Raw genomic sequence first — 16,541 nt, 5'->3', positions numbered from 1 at the left:
GAAAAAAAAGTACAGTACAGATAGGTGAATTTTGTACTTAAGTACAGTAACAAAGTGTTTGTACTTTGTTACATTACAACACTGATTTATGACTTATTCAATATTTAAAAAAGACAAGTATATGTGTGTTTAGATTAGTGTTTAGTAGATTTGGTATTCACACACCAAATCTGCTTTGCTTTGTTTCGTAAAATGTGCTCACACTGCTCACTGCATGTGTGTGTGTGTCAGTTCTTTGATTAGTCATTTTATTACATTTATTACAGTAATTTATTGTAATTATTTATTACATTTCACAGTTACAATTTCTGATAACATTTTCACTTTGCTCACATTTGTTCAGCCAGTTTAGCTGTGTGTCTGTGCGTGTGTGTGGGGTGTGTGTGTGTGTGTGTGTGTGTCATTTCATTTATGAAGGTTTTTATCTTTTTACACAAAAGGCAGATTCAAGATTAGAAATACAAAAAAGATATCAATACTAAGCAGAAACATCAGAAACAAAACAGCATAAAAGAAGTGTATTAACTAAAAATTGCTAACAACTATATGAAATATGTTTTATATATCTATATGAAAATATTCAAACGAAAACAGCGCCCCCTGGTGACCGCATTTTTGGCTGCTTGGGTCAATGTTTGGTAACTTGAAAGCTTTTTTATTGGCGCTTCATTTATCAAATATAAACCTCATGAATGAAAGCAATTCTAAGGCAGCTTCAGTTTGGTGACTCACGTACTTTATTGGTTTCAATGGCCCGTTACAAGAATTTCAACAGATAAAGGAAAGGGTGGGAGTTAGAGTCTATAAAAAATAGTCCTCATGAATCAAGTTATTTTGAGGTACAGAAAGACTATAATGCTTCAAATATAACCCTCAAGCATGAAATCAAGAAACAATCTTTTTGTTGCAAAGTAGGGTCTGCAATTGTTTTTTTGGGCGTTTAAAAACACATTTTATTAAATGTAAATTCTTAGAGGTATCTTAGTCAGGCGAAAATTAAAAGGGCAACTACTAAGAAAATTAAAAAAAAATGTACCACATTCTCAAACTGGTCTACAGGGACATTATTTACAGCACAGCATCACTTTCTATCAGATGGGCATTTTCTAAACAAGCACACTTTTTGATTGGAAGGGCACACTAGAAAGGGGGCATTTTTTTAATTTATAGTTTGCTTCACAGGCCACATATGAATGGCAGTCAGTTTGGCACTTTCTCATGTTTTTACCACTCTAGATAGGACCTAACACACAAGAGATGTTCAATTTTTAGACTGGATGTTTACTGGAGCCAGCAGAGCAGACCCCACGTTGCAAAATGTGGACTCAGGAACTCAACTAATGAAGAGAGTAGCCACTGTGGGAAAGAGAATGAGGGCTACGCGTTGACTTTTAAAGACAGACATGCTGATGACTCTATAGGCCAGACAGCTGCTTACGATGTCACATAGCAAGTTACTATGGCCAATTTGATTACTTTTACGCTATTGTACGCCAAATCTCCCGGAGATCATCATTGCCAGTAACTGCTCAGTAGTGGCCACTCTTGCCTGTAGGCTCTTTGGTGTGTCTATTGAAATATCGCGATAGCCGCCTCCCTAATCACTACGTAATGTGCCGTGCTGCTTCTAGCGGCGCTGGTGACAGTGCTGAAAGCTGTTGGGGTAAGTTTTTATTATTTTTTTTAGTTTTATACTACAATTGAGTCAATTTTTGTTATGTTTTTATAGGATACGTACTTTATCTCATCTAATGGGACCTTAGAAGAGACTGGTTTATCCAGCGTTTAGTCACACGCAGAGCCCGGGCCTGGGTGGGGGCAGCCGTGTTTTCACTCGCCATAAATCACCGCACACAAGGACTAAAGAAGTATAGCAGCGTGCTAGCTAACAGTTAGCAACTTAGCTTTGGTGAACGGCCTCGTCACATTGTCAGTGGTATCAATAAGCATCTGCGCATTTTTAACCGTTCTCCAGCACACATGGAAGACAAGTCTTGTGTTGAATATTTGTATCAACCACGCACGAAAGACGTGACAATCTGACAATCTAACAAAATAAAACACCCACACCCTGAAGTTAATCGCACCTAGCTTCTTTGTTGTCCTGTCCTCGTGCCGTTAGCTTTGACATCGTTGTCTACCCGTTATATGCGTAAAGCGCACACTCTGTGGACGTTTACTTTGATCTCGATTAGCTTTGAAGTGAGCATAACTTATGTAGCAACTAGCGGTGGTCTCTGCGTCACCTACTTATTGCGGGTTAGTTTATCAGTGTTTGTTATTACGACAGCCGGCGTCTGGAGCAAGTAATGCTTAACAGCAGAAAACATGATTTTAGTCATTTATCACGTGAATGCCGAGTATATCCGGCCACCAAGTAGGTTTTGTAATATATCTCAAGAGTTTTGACTAATGAAGTGTACGCTTTAAGAGAGCCAGACAAACGGTATACGTTTTTTTTGACAGGAGCTTGGTGTATTTGTTTCTGAGTGCACGACATGACAAAAGGTGTGTGGAGGGGGCTTTGCAATCGGCCTCAAGTCACTACCAAATAATTAAAATATCAGATGTTGTGTTTACTTTGGCCAACTTATGGTGTAATATCATTTTCGCATCGAGTTATTTTTTTATTTGATAAGAGCTGGAAACGCCCCGGGGGTATTGGCTGTTTACGACTTTAGCGTTAGCCACATGCTAACTGCTCGGTTTTAGATTCACACAAGGTCATTGACACGATAACTTCTAAACGTATCCTTTCCCATTTTTTTGGATGGACTGGCATGCAGCGAACTTCTCTGAGTTTGAAAGGTATTTAGACATTAGCTAGCAGGCCTCGATGTGTGTGACGTTTTTCATGGCGCTGTCTGCCGCAACGTGCTGGATCAGGCCACACTCGCAGCCCCAGCTGAGGCTGGCGTCTTGCTAGGAAGTCACATGGCTAGTGCTGTCAGGGACCATTGTAGTGGAGCACTTCTTGTAGGTCGTCTTTTTTTCGGCTTCTCTCTTTAGAAGATCCCGTTCAAACTCTTGGGGACGGAGATCTTGCCTTGGGGTTATTGTTTCTTTTATAGTATTCTTGTGTTATAAGTGTGGTTCAACTCTTTCATAATTTTTTTATGGTCAGTCGTTGCTGGTGATTTTTCTTTGAGGGGGTGGATTGGCTTTTTTCTGTATCACCCAACGTTGTTTATGTTCATTGTTTGTAACCTTTAACCCACTAACCCCTGGTCCCCAATCTCAGTGACTACAGACTGGACAGTTGTTGTCAATGTTCTGACTGATGAGGGACCAGGTAGTAAATCTGCTTAATGTCATTCAGATCCATCATGGAAAGCAAAGGGAAAAACAATATGTAACCAACTACAGTGCATAACACTCAAATCAATATGACACATTAGTGTGAACCCTGAAACCATTTCTGAGAGACAAGGTGGGTCACAGTGTGGTACTATTTGCATTACTGGTGTGTAGGAACATTTAGTTCCTAAATACATGTTACTTTAAGTACCCGGAGTGATATGGTGGAAATGTGCCTTTTTGTTTTGGTTAGTTTCTAAAAATGGTTTGAAATTTCCTTACAAAAAATGGTATTTGCAGGACAAACACAATGCAGTGGACTTTCTTCTTAGCAGTCAGTGCATCTAGTGAAAGCTGACTTGTTGGTACCATCACAAGGATGTACAATTTTTGTACATACAGGCAAATGTTCATCATTGTTGATTTGGAACTGAAATTAGGCTATGAATACCAAGGATGCACCTGCTACAAGCATTTTTAGAATAACAATCACCTTCCAGGAAGCACATGGGAAGAGACATTGCAACAGTTACAGCAGAATAGCTATCATGTGTCCTGGGTTGGCTCACCCAGCTTGTTTTCATTGCGTTGTATTTAGGTCAACAACACTCTGCTCTTACCTAATGACGGATCATTTGGTACTGTGTTTCTAACTAAATTTAGCAAAATGTAGACTGGCATAAACATTTGGGTGGTGTGTAATCCTGATCTTTACATTAAACATGGTTTCAGTAATGTGCTGTTGTGTGATGCCACTAATATTATGGCTTGAACTAGAGATATTCACGAGGACTTGTTGATCCACTGCTCTTGCCTCCTAGTCAGCTGCCTGGCATTATAGGCTGGATCCAGAGGCATCTGAGGAAAACCTATTTTTATGCTTGTGTGTCTAGGTCAAAGAATTTAGTGATCTCACAAACCTCATGCCACTACCCCACAATGTTTTCCTGTTACCCATCCCTCCACAAAGCTCAAATAAGTTGTAAAAATATTGTTGTCCACCAACTTGTGGTGAACTTTCTGTTATGAGTTTTGCTTAACAAATTGTCTGCCTTTTCTTTACAGTATGAAGTGAAACGGAACTGAATTTTTGTACCATCCGCAACTGCTTCAAGTTCAGATCATAACAAAGAAACTGAAGATAAACCTCCAAAACAAGCAAAGTTGCAACGCCGAAGACACGTGGAGGGGAAAAGGATCACTTCAAAGGTTCGAAACGCAAGAAGTAACCAAATCCTGTAACGACCAAAGAAGACTCTCATCATCCCAACTGAAACACAGAAGAGAAGCAATCCTACGCCCATGCATATTTTGAGAAGTCAATAACTGATCTGAAACCAGAAGTTTGTGCCTACTCAACAGCTTTGACAAAGCACACGTCCCAACGCTGCTCCTAGCCCTCCTCATCCTCACCACACCTCCGACTCACAGCCGGAGTGTGGAGTGGGCTGCTACCTGCTAGTTTTTCTTCCCCATAGTTTCCCCCACCACACTCTTTTCTTTCCCACTGTTTTAATTGTATTTTTTTTCTAAGCAGTGTTATTACACCTGCATTTGCCTTTTTTGCGCTAGATTCCCCCTTTTTGCTTTATGCCACCATTTAGAAACGTGTAAAGTGTGTGTGTGTGCGTGTGTGTGTGTTCGTGTTCAACTGTGTGCATGAAGAGATCTGCAGGAACTGTATAGTCATTGAGATTCAGAGAATTACAAGATCCTGTACAACAAGTAAAGGTGAGTCTTAGTTTTTTTCCTATTTTTTTTTGGCAAACTGTAAATGTTAAGTCACATGATTTTATTTCCCTTCCCAATCTTTGCTGTTATTCAGATACTTTAATTACTTTATGTTTTGGTAAATGTTCTGTTTATACATTACTCGGATACAAATGTACAAACATGGACTGTGTAATACCCAATCCTGACTCTGGTTCTGGAGCAATTCAGAGTTATCACTGAGCAAAATGACAGTTGACTTTGTCCACTCCAGCTTGCTTAAACAGCACTCAGATTTGACAGACACATCCACTGTTTTAATATGACTTCAACTGAAACGTTTCCTTTTTTCTTGTCGCAACTTTAATGATTGTATGTGGTGATTTCAAAGGGAAACAGCTGATACATTAAGTGGTTAGAAACAAACCTTGTGCATTCATTGCACTTTACAGCTGATTGTACATGTTGCTTTCTGTGCTTGTAAGCATACAGAGTGAAATGATTGAGACTAATAACATTCGATTCTGTATGTCATTGACCTGTGCGTTGTTTGTTAGGGACAACTTTCCTTGAAGCTTCACATAAGTCAACTACACTGACCTGCCACTGCCTCCAAACAGTTCAGCTTATTGAGTTTAGTTTAAGTAACAAGTTGATTGCCTTCCCTCACTCAGCCCCCACCTTTTTCTACTAGTTTTTGACGTCGAATCCTCCCTATTTTGTTTTTCAACTCCCTCCCTGGGGCATAATAGCCAACAGTTATGACCCCATTCAGACCTGGTATTAACATCAACCCTGAGTGACATGATTTCATGCAGACGGTGCTAAGTACAGGTCTAAGTGGATCTGATCACTCGAGGGCTTTTTTTTTTCCAACACATGTAGCCCATATTCCTGATTCTTTGTCTCTCAAGCATATACAGACGAACACATGTATATGAACTCATCAATCACACATCTGTGTAGTTGGACTCGTTTTAAAAAATGTCCTTTGTTCCGGCAAACCAAAATGATGATGTGTATTTGCATACAGCCAGTGGTTGTGAGACCTGTCACAAGTGGTCTCAGGAGATGCATTTGGGTTGCAATTTAATGCCAGGTGTAAACAGTTGTATTTGACGCTATTCACTTTTAGTCCGCTCTCTCAGGACTGATGTTAATGCAAGGTCTGAAGAGGGTCCATTTTCCTTTGTTTGTGACACCTGGCACACTGGCTGAACTATTTGCCTTACCCATTATGTTTGTTCCTCTCTTCACCCTTGCAGACATCCAGCGGTGTATCATTGGGTGGTTAGATCAAAATAGTACTTAACAGTTAAGCAAAAAAATCATTCAAACAAGTAATAAGTTCAGCAAGTGCTCAAGCGAGTTTATGGGAAAATATGGGCAGCCCCTGGAAAGGCTTTGTTGAGTTTACCTTGCCTGCGTCACCACCCACCGCGTTTGTTAGCGCTGACCTGAGCAGCACCTCCCCTGTCGGACTCAGCCTGTCGCCATATGGCCGATCTGTAAGTTTCACCTTCCCATCTCTTTTTCTACGTGCCCCACCCCATCAAACACCCATCCAACCACCTTGCCCTGCATCTCTCTGCTGTGAATGGCCTAACTTTCATCCTTTTTTGGGCTCCCGAGACTAGCCTCTACTCCAGTTACATTGTGGCAGGGTGAGGGGTGTTCTGACTATACACAGAAATCAGGTGCGTTTTACCATTTCTGTGGAGCCTTTTTTTCCTCTACCTGTAGGAAGGTCATGACATTTACAGTTCTACACTCAAAATCATAGCAACTCGCGACAACAGTTGGTCCCATGTCCACCTGACTAATACCGTTTAAATTGGTAGCCACCAATTGGAACTTAACTAAACTCCATTATATTCTTTTTGGCAAACATTTTTTTGGACATTTGAGAGTAGTCACAATTTACATGTGAAGACGTGTTGCCTGTGTATGCAGGTCAAATATCCATTAATCCTTTTTTAATTTAATATCAGTACAATATTTCAAGGTTGAAAGACCTGCAAATGTACTATGTCTTAACAGTAGATTGTTGTCATAGTGCAGTATAGGGCCTAACAGAAGAGGCTGTTCTGGGACCCTTGTCATAACCCATAACTCATCACCAACTCAGCTATCCACTGTTAGATGTACTGCTTATGACCTGTCATTTACATTTTCTGATTCTTCATTTTCTGTAGTTTTGTTTTTACACAACCTTTAGTAAGATTTGAGACGCTCCACTCTAACCATGTCACCTTAACCAGCTGTGTAAGATGTTAGTTTGGCATTTAGTTTGAGTTCTGAGGCGTTGTATTGTTTTTAATGACTTGCAGTTTTTGATTAAGTCTGTGATGTGAGATTATCTATATAGCGTATCCATTGTTTTGAAGGGTCCTCACTTTGTGGCTTGGTATTTTGGTGTCTGGATTTCTAATGGAGTTTGAGTATTGGTTGTAGTTGTGATGAGTGAAATCAATGGCATTGAAGCAGTCTTTGTAAAGTAGCATACTATGTTGCTGGGCCCTCAACATTCGTGTATTGGCTAACAATTGAATGACATGTCAGATCAGCAAGGAGGAGTAGATGATGTAGTATTTTATACTTGCTAACTGGTTTTGGAAAATTACAACACAACCCCTTGTGATAATGTTAAGGTAAGAATATCATTGAATGCTGTGCTCCCAGTGAAAGCTATTGCCTCCTCCCAACAGCATATTCAAGCCCTATCCCCAGTGTCAGAAATGGAAAGAGGCTCCTCTGAACCTCCAGTGGCTCGCAACACTGGCTCTGCCCCATCTACTTCCTCTGGTCCCATGCCTATCCCCCGCTCCTCCTCTGTCTCTTACCATCCCCATCCAGGAAGTAAAAAGCACAAGCGGACTCCCTTGTATCAGAGATCTGTAAGCGGGCATGATCAGTTGTGCCCACGCTGACTTAAAGGCCCTGTTGATAACCTTTGTGTCGTGTGATTCTCGCTAACAGCATGGTCTGTAGTTGTGTGAAAGTGAAACCAGGGTATAGTGACTGGTATTGTATTACCAATTGTTGATTGGTTGGTAGAGGGAGGTAGACAGATTTTGAACATGTCTGTCCAAACAGAATTGCATGACATTTCAGTGCTTAGATGACTTTGTAATGAGGTCAGTTGACAAATTTATTGTATTGTAGTTTTTTTGCATGAAAAACTCGGGGAAACCAAAGGTTTTACTGTCTGGGAAAAACAATTTTGGCAGTAATTAATTGTATAAATTATCCTGAAATTCTTAGGACTCTTAAGTGTGTGTTCCCCTCTGTTAATGGCTAGATGGTCCCTGAAATTAATTGTAGCTTTGTTTTTTATTTTTTTCCCTCCCCATGTGCTTTGAAATGTGCCTTACCTGCATGTTGTTGTTTTCTCTTTTTTCCCCAGTTTGTTTTTAAGGTTTGCATCATACTTGGTGTTTTCATTGTGTTCATTTTCTACTAAATGCATGTCAACACTTGCTTCTTTTCTTCCTTAGATGAGTTTTGACCCTGGCATGCTCCATAACAATGGGCACACTGCTTACGCAAATGGCACAGGACCTGGCATTAGAGAGACTGGTGTGGTGGAGAAGCTTCTGACTTCCTATGGGTTCATCCAGTGCTCTGAACGTCAGGATCGTCTCTTCTTCCACTGTTCTCAGTTCAATGGTAACCTGCAGGAGCTTAAAATAGGAGGTGAGAGGCTTCCCATCACTTATGACCCAGGCTTCACCTATTTTAAAGAAAATCACTTGAGTGACATAACTGAAACTTGTGCTTTATTTTTTGTTCTTCTGCTTCTCTCCTTTCAGATGATGTGGAATTTGAGGTATCCTCTGACAGGCGCACTGGCAAGCCCATAGCAGTGAAGCTGCTAAAGATAAAGCCAGAGGTGCTGCCAGAGGAGCGCATCTCGGGCCAGGTGGGGCCAGACCTGCACGCCTATCCCTTTACTGTGCTGCATGGTTATATTCATCCAGTTAAGGAACACCATTTTATTTTTGGTTCTGTCCTTGTCTGTCAACTTAATAATTCTATGGCCCACTGTGATTTTTTGGCAGGGGATTCTGTTTGAAATTCGCTGTAAAGTGTAATCCTCCTCAATGCCCATATCCAAAATGTGTTATATGTATTTTAGCTGAACTTATTGAATGCCTCAACAGAGTTACCTCTGTTTAATGGGGGTCTATTCTATATAATTTGAACTACAATAATGGGACTATAAAGCATAAATGGGCCTGATTGCTCCATCATTAAGTTGAGCTCAGCAGGGAAGGTTCCAGATTATTGCCTATTTCATTCATGTACACTTCATAATAACATATGGTCACCGCTTGACTTAACAAATGCATACAATACATGCAGATAAGTGTGATTCCACAAATAAACACTCATTCATTTACTTGCAAACTAAAGTCAGGTTAACATGTTATAGAATTTAACCCTGTATACAGATTTTACACTGAAGTGTAACCATAAACATGCAGCTTTAATAACCTGTAGATGATGCTCTCAGTCTGACAATTGAAATACTTGTTGCAGTGACATTTGTTTGTGATACAATTTTTTGTTCATCATTTGTGTGGAGATATTTTAATAGTTAATGTATTTAGAAGGTATATTCAACCCAGGATTGGCCAGTCACTGTGTCAATGGCTCCTGCTTACAATTTCGTCTTTCTTCAGGTTGTCTCATCAATTCCGGTACACTTGGATGGGAAATCTGCTCCTGGCCAAGTTCCCACTGGTAGTGTTTGCTATGAAAGAAATGGGGTAAGAGGACTGACCCTGACTTACAACATCCCCAGTCATGCTTTCAATATTTAGGATTTTTCTACTGGAAAGTTAATTGATCGATTTAGTTTGATACATTTTTTCCAATTTATCAAAGTTTGACACTAATGTGACTTTTTCACAGGAAGTGTTCTACCTTACCTACACTCCCGATGATGTGGAGGGTAACATCCACCTGGACACGGGTGATAAAGTCAGCTTTTACATGGAGACCAACAAACAGTAAGACTTCTCACTATGTTGTATCATATGAATGTTTCCCAGCTTGCACTTGATATTATTACATTGCATGTTTATCCCCTTTTGCATTTCAGTACTGGTGCAGTCAGTGCTCGTAACATTCAGCTTGTGAAGAAAAAGCAAATGAGGTGCCAGGGTGTGGTGTGTGCTACAAAGGTATGGTCCACTTGTATCATCAAAACTTTCTCATTGCTGACAAGAAAACCCCATACACCTCCCATTGCATTTGACTATCCCATCTACATTTTTACAATAGCTGTTAGAAACTAATGGATCTGCTTTTGACATGGTGTTAAGTTTCCCTCTGTCATATCTAAATGCTGCCCATTTACATACCACAATGATAAAGAAAAACACATGAGTAACTTTGGTCACAATATTTGCCATTCACTGAATCTTTTATTTTGATACATGTGCTTTCAGGAGGCCTTTGGCTTCATTGAGAGGGCTGATGTGGTGAAGGAGATCTTCTTTCACTACAGTGAATTCAAGGGTGATCTGGATGCTCTGCAGGCTGGAGATGATGTTGAGTTCACCATCAAGGATAGAAATGTATGTGTTAAGCTTTTCAACTGAACTGAAATCTACCCGTGATTTTTTAAACACTTGTAATGTATCTTGACTATCAGACATTATTTAAATGTAATGTTTTTGTTGGTTAGGGTAAAGAAGTAGCCACAGATGTGAGGCTTCTCCCACAAGGAACAGTCATCTTTGAGGATATCAGCATTGAGCAGTTTGAAGGCACAGTTGTCAAGGTCATTCCCAAGGTTCCCACCAAAAACCAGGTGTTTTGATTGTTAAATTCTCGTAAATGTGAAGAGGCAAACACAGTGATAGAAATTCCTACAATATAATCCATTTTGACATCTGCTTGCACAGAACGACCCCCTACCAGGTCGCATCAGTGCCCAGATTGGTTTCGCTGACAAGGAACTACCATTTGGTGAGAAGGACACAAAATCCAAGGTGACGCTTTTGGAGGGTGACCACATACAGTTCAACATCTCCACTGACCGCAGAGACAAACTGGAGAGGGCAACAAACATCGACATCCTCCCTGACACCTTCGACTTCACCAAGGAGAAACGTGAAATGGTGAACATTGCAAAACAGAAGTTATTGTGATTTCCCTGAAGTGGTCTATTATGCAGTATTTAATATAATTTGAGAATAAAAAGGAATTGCTGATTAGAAGAGGCATTTGTATTAACTGAAGTGATTACCCATTCATAGCCAACAAAACTCTCTTTAGGGGGTGATAGCAGCTATACGCGATGGCTTTGGCTTCATTAAGTGTGTGGATCGGGATGCAAGGATGTTCTTTCACTTCAGTGAAGTGCTTGAGGAGACCCAACTGCACATCTCAGACGAAGTGGAGTTTACTGTTGTGCCTGTAGGTCCTGTTTATAAGATTTTCACAAAAGTATGTATTATTGTTATTACTTGAGCAGGCACATTCTCACCGTTTGTCAACAACAACAAAGTAAATGTCTTGTCATTGCCAGGACATGCTCTCTGCTCAGAGGAACCATGCTGTGCGCATCAAGAAGCTGCCCAAGGGTTCGGTGTCTTTTCATACTCAGTCTGAGCAGCGCTTCATGGGTGTGGTGGAGAAAGAAGTTATTGGGCTCACGAACAAGAATGCCAGTCCCACCAAGGGCAAGGAGAAGGTACCACACTGTACACAATTATAACAAACAAAGCCACAACTACATCCCGTAGTAATACAATACAATAGCATAGCCTGGTTGCTTTGGCCCAACCTACTTCTTCAAACCCTTTACCTATTTTATTTTTTTATTTTATTTATTTATTTATTTATTTTTTTATTTTTTTTCTAATTTTCCTCTTTGCTTTCTCTTCCGTTGACCACTTCCTGTTCATGTCCTTTGTTGCTTAGAAAAAAGACAAGGTAGGACTGAGACCTTCTGCATGAAGCCACATGATGTCTCTCACTTGTCAAATAATGCTTGTATTTTAGGCAAACTTTACAAATGTATACCAATAGTTGGTATCTTTCATTAACATTCATTGGAAGCAATAACTTAAGGCAGCAATGTAGTGTAGGAATACTGTTTTGTAAGTGATGGTGATGAGCTGTCCTGTCTAATCTGTGTTCGTCTCATTTTTCAAGGGTAAAGTTATAGAGAAGGTTGGTCTTTGTGGTTTCTGGTCGACTGATCGCATGGTGTTTGATCACCATTTAACCCTTAACATGGAATCAAACATCATATCAGTAATTCATTAAACTAGAAGGCTGTACAATTAGTGATAAAACACCAATCCTGATGTCTAGAATGGTTTTTGGGAACGGTCTGAACAAACATTAAACCACACAGACTGTACAAAACAAATACTTCAATGATATGGTCCGTGATGTCGGCAAACTGACTACTCTCATTGGTTCACGTGATTACTTTGAATAATTGAGAATGACTCGATAGTGCATATTACTGGACTCTTCCCAATAGTTGAAACTTACAGCAGTGATTGGTAATAATGTAGCATTGCACAGTAGGCTGTAACTCGAGAGTTGTTGCCGTAGACTAGGCTAATGCTAACCATCTGTGCTGCTACAGAGTGATGCGCTGCACACACTGGTGCCATTCATGCTTGTGTAGGTTATTCACACCATCTAATACCCTCCATTCTTAAAATTCTTCTCAGTCATTTCAGACTGGTAGCTAAAACCCATATCTTAACAAATGGATTTATTGTTGACAAGAGCTTTGGATCAAACACCAGTAATGCTGCGATAGTCATGTTTTATTTGATTTGTTTCTGGGTTGTTTTACAGGAATCAGAGGAAGGAGTGATTACATATGAAGACTGCGGCGTGAAGCTCACTGTGTCGTACCATTCTAAGGACCTAGAGGGAGGAACTCAGCCACAGGCTGGAGACAAGGTATGTACTATGTGACGCTATACCTCTTCAAATCTTAATGTGAACTGCTTACTCAAAGCACTTCCAAATTGAAATATTTCATTTCAGTAACTCACTATTAGGTCAGCACCTCAAGCGGGCACTGAACATTACTCACCTCATGTGATTGTGTTTGCAGTGGTGATTGTTTGCGTCAATGCCATGTTAGATGTTTGGCGTTTGTCCTCTAGGTGGAGTTCTCGATCAGCGAAGTGAAGCGAACAGGCCAACAAAGTGCAGTCTCCATCAGGGTCCTTAACCGCAATGCCTCCAATGCCAAGAGACTGCATGGATTTGTTGCCACCCTGAAGGACAACTTTGGCTTTATCGAGACGGCAAATCATGACCAAGAAATCTTCTTTCACTACAGGTAGAGGTTGAAATACCCAGATGCATTTCAACTGATTCATTCATCTATCACTGTATCATACCTCAATTTTCTTAATTTTATTATATTTCTAAGCACAATTTTATGTTTGCCTTTTCTTCAGTGAAATGTGTGGAGACTTGGATAGCTTGGAGCTGGGTGACACAGTGGAGTACACTCTTTCTAAGGGGAAAGGAAACAAAGTCAGTGCTGAAAAGGTTACTAAAGTGGCTGCAGGTATGAGAGAATGTAATTTAAACCAGGTTTCCTGAAATCAATGAATGACTTGATAACATGACTTAAAGTGACAAAATGCATGTGAAATATTTTGTTTCCTCCTTTTTAGTGAATTGCATTGGTGAGGATGTCAGTACAACAGTGATGATGGGGAAAGTCATCCGTCCTTTACGCAGTGTAGACCCCTCCCAGACAGAATACCAAGGGCTTATTGAAGTTGCAGAGGAAGGTTGGTATTATGTTATGATTAGATTTATAGAGAAAATGTTTGAAGTCATTTCCTTGGGAAAAAAATAAGATTTTACCCACTTCTTGATTTCTTTAGGGGGAACAAAAGGCCAGAATTATCCCTTTGGGATCATGGGTATGGCAAACAAGGCCGATTGTCTGCAGAAAGGAGAACTTGTGAAGTACCAGGTCTGTACAGTTGCTCAGACCGGACAGAAGATGGCCTGTAATATCGTCCCTCAGCGTAAAGCCTTGGTGGAGTGTGTCAAGGACCAGGTAGTGATCTGTTGTTTGTTAAGATTCATTGTTTTGAACACCTGAAATCACAGGACTGGTTATACTGAAGTGAGAGGGGCCACTGAGCTTTAAACTTAATATTTTGTTGTTCCCAGTTTGGCTTCATCACATATGAAGTTGGTGAGAGCAAGAAATTGTTCTTCCATGTAAAAGAAGTGCAAGATGGCCTGGAGCTTCAAACCGGGGATGAGGTGGAGTTCTCGGTTGTCCTTAATCAACGCACAGGAAAATGTAGTGCCTGCAACGTACGCAGAGTCAGGTAGGTGGTTTAAGATTGAATTATTTTGTTTCGGCAGTGATCTGTAATTCATATTGATTACATTATACCCCTAACATTGCAGTGAAGGGCCTAAACAAGTGGTGGCGCCTCGCCCTGACCGTCTGGTGAACAGACTGAAGAGCATCACACTTGATGACGCCAGTGCACCTCGCCTGGTAATTGTAAGACAGCCCCGTGGTCCCGACAATTCAAAGGTACAAATTGAAGTTTTTGCTTGGATGAAATGTGGTCATACACAATATGCAGCACAGGGGACCAGGCCTTCATTATATGATATGATTTTTCTATTTGGTTATACATTATAAATATGACTGACAGAAGGATGAGGTTTTCCATCCTGTAACAAGCAGCAACCTGATTTAAAAATGTGTCCTCCTGTGCAGGGCTTCAGCGTGGAGCGCAAGACTCGTCAGCCTGGTGTCATCGACTGAGCAATACAGAGCCCGCCTCATGTCCCATAGGGCAACAGCAGGAGATAAGGGATTTTGATTTGACACATGCTTGTACACACAAATTGCCACACAAAACATGCACACACATACAGTAATCAGCATGTGTAATCTTTGTCCCCATTGAAACCTGCAAGGGAACCTTTCTCATTCCACAGTTCCCTGCGTCCCATGTATGATGTACTTGATACAGAGTCCACACTGCTGTGTACATGGGATCTCTAAATGTGTGTGTGTGTGTGTGTGTGTGTGTGTGAGATGTATACTAGAAGTGATTAGTGTGTAATGGAGGTATTTGTTTCTGAGGGCCTTGTCCCTCTAAATCAGAGTGATGACTGTGTGGCTGTCTGTCCCTATCTTTTCAATCTGCTTTGTCTGGAATTCTGCACCTCTAATCTGTCTAGTAGTTTGCCTGGGTGAATGAGTGACTGTTGGCATGTCTTTGAGCTTGTGGCCCCCTTTTTTTTTTTCTCCTTCCTATTTGCTCCTTTGCCCACAGAAACTTCGATGATTACATTTATCAAGTTTCAATTTTCTGTATGCTTTCCTACAAAACATATAAAGCAAAGTTCCCTCCATAAGGAGGATCATATTTCTCATATGTGCAAGCTTAAACTGAGGATTCTTCTCTGCTCGTTTATTTTGAGCAGTTTTTAAAATGCTTTATTGAAGAGCTGAGGTGAAAGCATGTTTTGTGTGATGTATGTGAATGTCAAAGTAGTCAATCTAATGGGATTTACTTTACAAATCTGGAGCCTTTAGATACCTTTTTGGTATTCACATGCTCCACGTAAGCAATTTTTCCTGGGTGCAGAATTCCCTGCGGCATCTTATATCTGCAGTTCTTTTTATACTATCTTTTTTTTTCTTGCACATATTTTTTTTTTTTGCTTTTCTTTTCATTGACTCGATCTGCTAATATTGAATTAAGTAAGAAATAAGGTGCCTAAAACTACAAGTAAAGTGAAATAAAAAAAATTAAAAAAACAAAAAAGATGTATCCTGTTCCCAGCCAACCGCCAAAATATTCAGAACAATCTTAGGGTGGCTGCCTTTTCTAGTAGAAATAATAATATGCATCCCAGACCTGTGGGTTGAATTATACTTTATGTAATGTGTGCTTTTTTTTTTCTTAGTGGAAGTTAATACTTCAGACATAATAAAAAACAAATTTAACTTAAATGAGAAAGGTAAAGTATTAGAAATTCAGTTTAAAAAAAAAGCATTAAAATTCAGGATATCGGTTATTCTACTCTAAAGAAATGGTGGGTGAACTGTTGTGCCTCTGCACATTTGAGTTACAGTCAAAATTGCTTTCAACTTCAGAGATCACTGGGTTTCAGCTGAACCACATACAGAGGTTCTCATGTACTTTTGTTAATGGTCTTGAATGAAACAATTGAATTAAAATTTTATGAAAATCACAAGCTGTTTGCCTCCTTTTTCAACTATAACAATTTGACTACTGCACATCATAAAGTGGATAAAGCTGTCAAGAGTTATGCTGACCAAACTTAACTGTACTGATGTAACTGGAGGCTAATGTTTTCACTGCACACTTTGCAGTAGGAAAAACACCATTGTAACCAATGAAGTTAATTGTTTTTATAAGCACATTTACTGTTATGAGTCATTTGGTTCCGTAGAAACATTAATTTGCTTTCCCCTTCTTCACGCATGTAGTGTCCCATAGCAAAGGTCTGACGTGCACTTTTAC

The 16,541-nt window shown here is 40.1% G+C and overlaps 1 protein-coding gene across 10 annotated transcripts; it reads left to right on the top strand.

Annotated features, from left to right (window-relative positions):
* The first annotated feature begins 1,596 nt into the window (after positions 1-1,596).
* Positions 1,597-16,248, top strand: csde1 (cold shock domain containing E1, RNA-binding). 10 transcript variants are annotated; one of them, XM_044037489.1, is made up of 23 exons: positions 1,597-1,663; positions 4,363-5,028; positions 7,716-7,904; positions 8,505-8,703; positions 8,820-8,929; positions 9,693-9,779; positions 9,925-10,022; positions 10,115-10,196; positions 10,464-10,592; positions 10,703-10,828; positions 10,923-11,138; positions 11,296-11,466; positions 11,549-11,713; positions 11,944-11,955; positions 12,178-12,195; positions 12,841-12,948; positions 13,158-13,336; positions 13,458-13,570; positions 13,680-13,799; positions 13,896-14,074; positions 14,191-14,354; positions 14,437-14,569; positions 14,759-16,248. In XM_044037489.1, exons 3-23 carry the CDS (start codon positions 7,746-7,748, stop codon positions 14,804-14,806), a joined length of 2,616 nt encoding a protein of 871 aa, XP_043893424.1. In that variant the 5' UTR covers positions 1,597-1,663; positions 4,363-5,028; positions 7,716-7,745; the 3' UTR covers positions 14,807-16,248. The 10 variants fall into 10 exon arrangements, with proteins under 10 accessions (XP_043893424.1, XP_043893419.1, XP_043893418.1 ...); XM_044037484.1 differs by having other exon boundaries at positions 8,820-8,986; positions 11,296-11,436; XM_044037483.1 differs by having other exon boundaries at positions 8,820-8,986.
* Positions 16,249-16,541: the final 293 nt, after the last annotated feature.

The sequence above is a fragment of the Solea senegalensis genome, linkage group LG11, assembly GCF_019176455.1.
Source record: "Solea senegalensis isolate Sse05_10M linkage group LG11, IFAPA_SoseM_1, whole genome shotgun sequence".
NCBI classification, from domain to species: domain Eukaryota; kingdom Metazoa; phylum Chordata; class Actinopteri; order Pleuronectiformes; family Soleidae; genus Solea; species Solea senegalensis.
This window is presented reverse-complemented; position numbering and strand designations above follow the sequence as displayed.

Excerpts from the sequence above, each read along its gene's own strand:
- csde1 (XM_044037483.1), top strand. The coding sequence starts at position 7,746 with ATGGAAAGAGGCTCCTCTGAACCTCCAGTGGCTCGCAACACTGGCTCT. Across the intron at positions 7,905-8,504 it reads CTCCCTTGTATCAGAGATCT|ATGAGTTTTGACCCTGGCAT; the intron begins GTAAGCGGGCAT and ends TTTCTTCCTTAG. Across the intron at positions 13,571-13,679 it reads GGTTACTAAAGTGGCTGCAG|TGAATTGCATTGGTGAGGAT; the intron begins GTATGAGAGAAT and ends CCTCCTTTTTAG.